The sequence below is a fragment of the Helicoverpa zea genome, chromosome 4, assembly GCF_022581195.2.
Source record: "Helicoverpa zea isolate HzStark_Cry1AcR chromosome 4, ilHelZeax1.1, whole genome shotgun sequence".
In the NCBI taxonomy this organism is placed as follows: Eukaryota; Metazoa; Arthropoda; class Insecta; order Lepidoptera; family Noctuidae; genus Helicoverpa; species Helicoverpa zea.
The window spans coordinates 2,327,221-2,337,309 of record NC_061455.1 but is presented as its reverse complement, the minus strand read 5'-3'; the positions used below and the strand labels follow the sequence as shown (position 1 = coordinate 2,337,309).

General features: G+C 37.2%; 1 protein-coding gene across 1 annotated transcript; it reads right to left on the bottom strand.

Annotated features, from left to right (window-relative positions):
• Positions 1–4,453: 4,453 nt before the first annotated feature.
• Positions 4,454–8,426, bottom strand: LOC124629904 (acylphosphatase-2-like). The gene is made up of 3 exons (XM_047163565.1): positions 8,207–8,426; positions 5,704–5,830; positions 4,454–4,663 (listed from the first exon to the last, which is right to left on the bottom strand). Exons 1-3 carry the CDS (start codon positions 8,268–8,270, stop codon positions 4,549–4,551), a joined length of 306 nt encoding a protein of 101 aa, XP_047019521.1. The 5' UTR covers positions 8,271–8,426; the 3' UTR covers positions 4,454–4,548.
• Positions 8,427–10,089: the final 1,663 nt, after the last annotated feature.

Here is a 10,089-nt window from a genome sequence, read left to right as displayed (position 1 = left end):
CACGTGATTCATACACAATGTAACCACTAGATTTCTGTTTATTAGCTAACAGCAGGTTAGTATCACCAATCTATCCATGGTTTTGATAGACATAATTAAATGAACCTAATTTCAAAATCCAATCTCTAATCACAAGTCAACGAATATAGAAGTCCACCGTAACTAAATAATGACAAACACTATAATTGTGAGGTCGAAATCACCCGTGTAGCCTTCAACGGACTACCAACTAAAACGGTTGACCCCTTGTTTCAAAAATAGCCCGACCTATACCAGAATAGTCACATGACAGAAAAGGCGTAGTTATAGTAATACTACCAGCAGTTTCACTCGCGTTCCGTGAAAGCTACTTTGATGTGTGTCTGGTTAAAAGCAGCCTATATCCTTATATATCCTTATAAAGCAGCTTATATCCTTGCTCAATAAATAGGGTCTTGTTCTTTCTTTTCGGTGATCGGTCCGGGAATTCCCGAGATTAGCGTGTCCAAGCAACCAACAAACAAACTCTTCAGCTTCGTAATATCAAGTATAGATACGAAGAAGATAAATACAAGTAAGGTCCAACATGTCATTAACAACTCAGCTACACTTCCATTGAAAAAACCGCTATCAGTATTAAATTAAAAATACTCAATCAATGAACCTTATTGAATTAAACGCCAGTACATGCGAACTATCGAGCAATTATTCACAATTATAATGAATTATGAGACTCTGGTCGGCGAAAACAGAAATACTTCCCCGACAGTCTATTAATAATATCCTTTGGAAGAAAACCAGAGGTCCTCGCCCTTAATAAACCTTACATTCACAACCCTGCGAATACTCTCACCCTTAATCATCAGACAATAAAGTTGAAAATGCCGTGGCTTGGAGGTATGTTCGCAGTTTCATTGAGACGACAATGGTGATAAGTTATCTCATAGGTTACGTGTTTTATTACAGATTCATAGGAATACTTTAGTTCTGATTCTGGGGTTTTCTTGTGAAGCTTTCAAAGTTGAACTCTATGCTTTTAAATAGTGCCGCCCCATCACTAGCGTTTTCCCAGAGGCTCTAGTTTGTTGAGATCGGCTTCCAGTCTAGGGTGTTTCGCGTAGTTCGTGCAAATTCTGTGATATTTAGAAATTTCAAATTATTGTCAAATAACTTTGTTTTTTTTTTCTAATATCGTCAAAATATAGGTAATCCTTCAACTTTGTGTAGTTTCTACCTTCCTTTGATAGAAAACAATGGAATTACAATTATGTTAACTTTTCGGAGTGAGATGGTAATGAGAACTTCAACGATGGTAATGATTTTGTTTAGTTTCCAGAGGAAAATCGAGAAGTTAAGGTTATGAAAATGAAAAAAATCGACTGATATAAACTTGGATAAGAAAGATTTATTTTTATATTCAATAAACTAAATAAAGAAATTAAAATTAGACTTCTAAATGATCGGATACTTATGATGGGTATTTTTCTTGTCTTTTTTAATTTTTTACTTATTTTTCTACACAATAATCATAATCTTTGAGAATAATGAGACAAAAATCAGAAGCTTTTATTTTTCTTCTATAAGCTAAGAATTAGTAGGTATAATATGGAAAAGCGTTAGGGCCAGGTGGAATACGAGTGAAAGTGTGGAAGGTATTAAAGATGGATGGATGGAAATGGCTGACTTTATTCTTCAATAAGTGTTTGCAAGAGGAAACAATACCAGACGAGTGGTGCAATAGTTTTTTAAGAACAAGGGTGAATCTGAGTGTTGGCCACTGAAAAAGGGGGATGAGAAGACAGTACATGTAGCAGAAATGAGAAAGTTGAGATGGATGTGTGGTGTGACAAGAATTGATATAAAGTGAGGAATGGTTACATTAGAGGAAGTCTGAAAGTAGCGCCAGTTACAGAAAAGATGAGAAGTAAGAAGGTTGTCATGGTATGGGCATGTAATGAGGAGAGATGATACGCATGCAACAAAGTATGTGCTAGGTATAAATGTAGATGGATGGAGAAGAAGAGGAGGACCTAAGAAAAGATGGATAAATTGTCTGACAGATGACACAAAAAAGCAGAAGACATATTGCGCCGACCCCAAATAAAATTGGGAATAGGGCAAGATAACCTAAGAATCAGACTACAAAACTAAAATTAGACTTCTCGCAATGTAATTATATACTTTTAAAAAAATATCTCGAAAATATGATATCAAAAACGAATGAATTAAAATAACTCAAAGTATTAGAAAATATGTTCATCGGAATCATCATCACAAAAATTTTGAATTTCTCTCTTTGCGTACCTATACTCCTTCTACATTTTCTTTGGTATCATGCTCTGGTTCGCTATTGGACATGATAAATTTCCCTAAATCGGTCTGAAAATTTTTGTCAACGGGTTCCTTTATATCAACATAAAATTTTCTGTTTTCCCAATCAGTCACATTAATATCAGATAATTTTTTGACTTTCGGTGACTGCGGCCCTTTCGAACACTGATCTTCTTTATACTTTTCAGGACCTGCCTTAATTGCTGCATATTTTTTTTTCTTTTGAAGTCTATCGTGCCCTCGTTTGTGTTTAGTTTTTCTCGGCATTCTTAATTCTTGGTCCTCTGCGAAAATAAATACCTTACACGTAAGTAGATTCACAAGTTTATCAAAAGTAATTTATAACGTAATTAAAATTACTTATAATTATATTAAAAACAAAAATGAAGCACAAATTGCAATTAAAGTATTTATAGATTCTAAATACCATCGTTTTAATCTCATTACCATCGCTAAAAAAAACGAGGGTAAACGAAGGTGGTGAGGAAGAAGGTAATGAGGTTTCAATCCTTTTTTCAATTTATATCATAGGATATCAAACTTACGGAAATCTTAAATACTTTAGTAATCGAAGGTTATTATTAGAATCTATAATTAGTAACATAATAAACTTAGGGCTGATTTTTCAATCATCAGTTAACTTCTATCTGAGGAATAAATATGGCGGTTTGACATATTTTCCATACAAAAGCTGTCAAAACGTCAAAAATATTCCTCAGATAGAAGTTATCTGGCGATTGAAAAATCAGCCCTAAGTCATAAATACTTACTTAATTATGGCAACGATAGGAGAGAGAACAATTCCAGAATAATCACCTCCTGCGCAACTTTACACGAACATATTTTATTATCACAAGCATGCGTGCACCTGCTGAGACGTTTACTGGCCGACTGAGGGATGTGCGCGGGGTGTGTTGTCGGTGTATCAACGTTAAGGGCAATACGCAGAGTATAATTCATAGATCCGTCCAACCCGATGGTAATGACAAAAAAAAATGAGAAACATTTATGAAATAAAAAAAATATAAAATCGCGGAGCTAGCTTTGTTTATGTAGATGAAAAAGTTGTACTTTTTAATGTAGTTTTTTAGTACGGTTACTTATTCATAATTAATAATGATACTTTTGAATAAAATACAAGTATATCTAGGACGATAGCATATGGACACCGAAGGAAATGAGAATTAATTATGTTTTTAATTTATATTTTGTTAATTAGGTTACTTTCATCAGTAAATATTACATGCATAGAAGCCTAACTTTATAACTTTTGATTTCCTGTATAAAAAACATAGGTATTCAGTTAGTAAATTAAGCTTTTTAGGCTGGACGCGTAATATGCACGAAAAAAAAGAATCACCCTCTAACGAGATGGAGCTGAGAGCCAATGATCAGTTCCACCTATTGTTTAAAAGTTTTAATTTAGAGTGCATAACAAAGTGGGTTTTTTTTTTGTTTAAGGGTTCTTAAAGGAAGGTTCGTCATATTTCCTTTGCATTTAGGTGTGGTATTTTAGTCTACTCTCTGCCTTAGTTTTCCCTTCTTTAATTAATCTCTAATCACTTGTCTACATAGAACTATTTTGATTAATTTAGGACCTACTTAATATCGTAACTTTCCCAATATTTAGATGTAGAAAAATATTCCTAAAGACCGCCTAATTATTCTGTAAAATTCCACAAACAAACATATGAACTGTCTATCTATACATACGTAGGGTACCTACCACGGCGCGGTTTAAGTAGTAAATATTGTATTATTGATATTATTTACGATATTCCGTTTTATCTGGAGACATGCGCGCGCACAATAGCCGCAGACAATGTTTGTGTCTGAATACTTATGGAACTCATTACTATCTATGTCTTAACTAATTTTAACTCGATTTTTTCGATTCTCTTCTCGGGAAAATGCGGAGTGCAGAAAAAAAAAATACTAGGATTTTGGCAATAAAAAAATATCAAAATACTTTTGTAAGTGAATAGATAGAATATAGGAGCTCAATACAGGGGGCGAATTTTTTTCTTCATAATTTGTAAATGAATATCATAAAATAGTTAAGACTACATAAAGGATTATTTTTGGGTAATGCAACACGCATAATACGTAATTTTCAGCAATAGCCTCAGTAAAAAATAAACTAAAAAAATAACGAAATTAAATCAATTATAACCCATTTTTATTATACAAAAAGAACACCTTAAACTTACAAAAATAGCAATTAATTACAAATAAAAACTAGAACCGTATAGTAAAGTCAGTGTACGCAATCTTAGCTACGTACTCCCAATTAGTAAGGTCACATTTTTCTATCTTGCAACCTGGAGACCCACTGTTGCTGAGCCAATTAATCCTGAAAGCAAAAATGATTAACTAACTAGAGTAAACGTTTTGAGACGAGAAAGGTCTATTTTATAATATAACTCTAAGTCACACTTAATCTAAATAAATAGATTGAGTTACTTTTAGATACAAATGAATTGAGAGGCTTTCTATCAGTCCCACAATGCAAATGTAACATTTGGAAAATTATCAATTGTTTATACTTAATTGATTAATTTAAGAGAGATGATGCAACCAACCCTTCATGTTTCAACATGGACGTTGTGCAAGTTCCTCTTACTTTTAGGTAGGTATGATCGAAGAAGTTTCAAACTAAAACGGTGTTTTATACAAAATTATTTTTGTATCAAAATAAAGTGTGAATTTTAATTTTAACAGCCTGTTTGAATGCCTGCCTCCAATTGAAGCCTGGATAAGCTTGGACCTGGATGCTTGGAAAGTAAGTAAACTGCATTGTTCTGGTAAGTTAAAGAAAATTCGCGCACTGCGATCTTTAAACGCAAAAATATTATTTCATGTCTACTACTTCCAACGCATACAGTATAAATGTAGGTAGATAATGTGCTCGTTATTTATTAAATTTGGCACTGACTTATTAACTACTAATTAGAACAATCCGGAAAAAGTACAGGTATAACGCTATCAACACTTGGATCCCATCCAAGTTATTTTGGTATAACAGGCAATTAATACTTTACTCTCTTAATGAATGCCTATACAGGTGCCTGTGTATATGCTAGGTACGTTAAGCTACATAAAATATATTATAGGATTTCATAATGAAAAAGTATCACAAAGACAAAAATTGGGGACCTACGATAGTGCCCTTAAGCAGCCCAGACTTTAATCCTCTAATCTTAGATCAAAGAGCCTCTAATCTTCAACTACATCTACATTTAATTAGAAAATTACACTATTAACTTTTAAAATCTAAAACAAAGACCTTAAACTTGTGGACATAACAATTGGATGCTTAATTACGATGATCAATCTATTGATTAATGATAAACAACGATATCAAAAGCTAGAACAAAATCCGTGAAAACTTACATGTGGTCTAGCTGTGCTTTGGTGCCTTGAATTTTGCCGACAATGGTTCCTTTCTTCGAGTTTTTGACCCAACCACCGACTCCTAACTGTTCGGCAACCTCCTTGCAGTATTTTGTGAAGTAGCAACCTGATAGACAGACAAAATTATAATTGAATATGGGGATTTATGGGAGTTATTCGGATTGTGTTGCATTTCGTTAGGCGTTCGATTTATTTTCTACACATGCATGACGTAGTTTTCAGCTTAGTTAATATAGCCGATAATGTTATATGGAATTGTTGTCGATACTTACTTATACTCATAAAGAATGACCTAAACACTAGCTAGACAAACTTACTGAGATGCTCTATGCTTTAAGTAGATATATCTACTTAAAGCATAGAGCATAGAGCATCTCGACAACAATTCCAACAGCCAATTAAAAACAATAACATTCCTAGTTTTTATTAGGAACCTACCTTTTCGTTTATAATTCAATTTAGATCTTAGACCGAAATTGATTTTCATAATTTATCGTCACAATGACATTATTATCTTCACGATTTGTTTATTGTTAACAAGTCGTAAATAATTTAATCACAGAACTTAATAATTTTATAAGCACATTAATAAGTCTTATAATTCATAGCAGTCCCAATACATTGCCAATTTTTTTATTGTACTTATAGGTACCTATTCAATAAATTGCTGAACCTAGGTATCTTCTATATTGGAGGCGAGGGTCTTCTTGCGCCTGTACGACTGGCGCGAGAAGGCTCAGCGCCGGGGGGAAACCCCGTTGCCGCGGCAAGTTGTCGCGCAGCGGGCGGAGCTCCGGCGCGATCTCATGGTGGCCTGGAGGGAGCGACTGTCGCAACCCAGTGCAGGGCACGCCACCATCGTGGCGGTAAGTCCCCTCTTTGAGGAGTGGCTCGGGAGGAGTCATGGCGCCCTCACGTACCGCATGACGCAGGTCCTCACCGGACACGGTTGTTTCGGGAGGTACCTGCATCGAATCGGTCATGAGGAGGCGCCCGGGTGTCACCACTGTGCGGACAGCCCCGAGGACACGGTGGACCACACAGTCCAAGAGTGCCCTGCGTGGCAGGGGCACCGCCGGGTCCTCGTCGAGAGGTGCGTACTCTCTGGTCGCCGCCGACCTCTCGCGTCCGGCCCTGGTTCAGGCCATGGTCCGGGGCGAGAGGGAATGGAATGCCGTCGCCTCCTTCTGCGAAGCGGTCATGCTCGAGAAGGAGGAGGTGGAACGCCAGAGAGTACGCACCTCTCATCCCGGCCGCCGCGCTGGACCAGGTAGACACCATGGGCGCCGGGTGTCGCGTGATGACTCCCGGCCACCGTAGGCGTGGGTCTGTGGGCGGTAAGTTCGGGTGGCTCATCGTCCCTCTGTCTACTTAGACGACAGACCCGTGTCGACGGCGCGCGTTGTTCCACGCGCTCCTCAAAGAGATGTCAGCAACCCCAGCGGGCCGCCTGCCGGGGCTGCGGGTTGTTCGAAAGAGATACCGCGGCCCTGGTACATAAACGGCCTATGACGGAACACGACGATTTTTAGTCAGTAAGAGTCTGACACTCCCTCACTGCTGCTAACCCACAGCGGGAGGGGTCATTTGATGAATTTTGACGTCGGAAAAAAAAAGGTATCTTCTATATCTTATTTTTAACATAGAGTGAATACGGTTATTGTTTAGGATGCCCATTTGAGTCCATGTTCTTGACAAGAGTTTCGTTAGAAAATTCTAAAAGTTAAATATTTTATGCAATTTCTCTCGTAGTCACGGTCTCATATGGTCTCTGGTATGTTAAAAATGTTCTTAAGATGTCTGTCCACAGATGACGAGTGATACAATACTCATTCAGATAGCTATCTCATCTGTTGTGACAGATTTCACGTCCAAATCGCCCATTGACATCGACCTACATGCTGCACTAAATATATCTGGTTGACTGATTAGTTCTTACTTTAGATCAGCTGTCGATATACTCGCTCATTTTATATTTATGAGAAAGGTGGCCAGTAAGAATTTTCTTAAAGGTAAACTCATAAGAAATGCGCTGGTTTATATCTGAAAACTACTACACCGTGGGCTGATTTTAGAGTGTACCCAGGAGAAATAAAACAAACCTATCGTCAATATGCATCAATTAACTAATGTTTTTTTGAACCTTAACTATGTAAACTTACCAAATGTTTCGTAAAAATATTCTTTTTATGAAATGAGACTTAAAAAGCTCTATTAACATTCTGAAATTAGAAATCAAAAGACTACGTATCTACGCACAACTGCTTATGAAACATCAAAGTAGGCTGAAGAGTTTGCCGGAGTTTTTAATTCCTTAAAAAATAAATAAGCGATGGGACTACCTAACAATTATTTAGCAAAAAAATGTCATATTAGTCCTTCTGTATTAAACTGTAAAAATGTGTGACATTACCTAGTATCTATAGACCACGGTACAGACATATCACTAAAACACATAATATGAACCTGAAGACCTACTAACCTTGAACCTGCCCATAGACCTCAAATTCTACCGCAGCCAAAGCATTTTTATCATCAGCACCCATCACAAGAACAATAGGTACAAACTTTTTCACAAAAAAATACAGCAACAAATAAAAATACTTTTTGTACACTACACTGAAAAACCCGAAACTTCTTTTCACCGTACAGTATATAGCGCCCAAACTACTGAAATCCGCCCGCCCAAGTGCCAATAGATCGTCAGCTGCCCTAGTTTATCTACTAGTATTTATGTACAGATTCAAGTGCGTGTCTTATTTATGATGATGGTATAATAAAATAATGTTTTGATATTGTTTGTAAATCAATTTTGATGTCTAAAGCCTGAATTCATGGTTGAGAATAAATAACTTATCTATACCTAAGTACCTAGATTAATAAACAGAAATATATCATCATTATCAATGGTCTGATGGTGTAGTATTTATTTTCCTACTTAACCAAAGATTATGTACTAGCGGACCACTCTGACTTCTACTGAAAAAGACTGGGAAAGGTTACAGTTGGGCAGGCAATTACTTCATTTTCACTAAGATTGTGTTTTCTTCAGGATGCCTGTGACACGCTAGAAAATAACTTAGTAGATGCAAGCATGCAAAAGGAATGTCTGACATGTAAATATGTGATTGCTCATACATTATATCAGGCACATATCTACAGTGTAGTATTCAAACGTTTACTTTAGAAAACGGAAGAACAGAAATAAAAATATCGATCAGCTATTTTGCTATCATAACTTCTGTATGTACGCTTCCTCCGAACCTCGCATAACAATTAACCTGTTGCAGGATCCCACAAAAACCCATCATTAAATTAACAGTGGGATATAAACCGGTCGGTCAAGAAGGAAGCTCCCCCCTCAGGGCAGGAGGACAGGACCTGGAGTGGACAATTCCGCTGGCAATTACAAATTATATGATTGCCCATTGATTGCACTAACCGCTTCCTAATAAAGTATGTCGGTGACGTTCGGCAAATATGGGTGAAGGATTTAGTTTTGTAATGTTAGTGGGATAGGTGATATTTGATGATGGATATTATTTCTGAGGTCTGGGCATTGTCCTGTTTGGACATGGGATGTGACGTAATAAATGCCATGAACGCTTTACCTATATTGAAGTTCTGCGATGCGGGTACGTATGTACATGTTGTCCTAATTGATTATCTTTAGCTTTATAATTTACTTGACATGCACTGCATGGTTCCTAAACATCGTACCAAGTAGGTACTGGTCAATATGCAAACGTATAGCAACCAGACCTACAGATAAAGTAGGTGCAATTAAAAGCATCTACGAGTAGTACGAGTTAGAGAAGTTACCATTAGTTTGTAGTAAATAGTTCCCAGGTTTTTGCACGTGCTCGGATGCACCTGTAAGTATACCTACCTAAATGGTGGGTAAAGGACCAACCTCTCAAGTACGAGGGCGCGGGTTCGATCCCAGGTCAGGCAAGTACCAATGCAACTTTTCTAAGTTTGTATGTACTTTCTAAGTATATCTTAGACACCACTGACTGTGTTTCGGATGGCACGTTATACTGTAGGTCCCGGCTGTCATTGAACATCCTTGGCAGTCGTTACGGGTAGTCAGAAGCCAGTAAGTCTGACACCAGTCTATCCAAGGGGTATCGGGTTGCCCGGGTAACTGGGTTGAGGAGGTCAGATAGGCAGTCGCTTTTTGTAAAGCACTGGTACTCAGCTGAATCCGGTTAGACTGGAAGCCGACCCCAACATGATTGGGAAAAAGGCTCGGAGGATGATGATATAGTTTTCCAAAATCGACAGTACCTAAACTACATCGTCAAGTTTATGCGGTTTTTGGCCCTTGGAATATAGATCGAGTTCGTTGTTTGTGTGCAACCC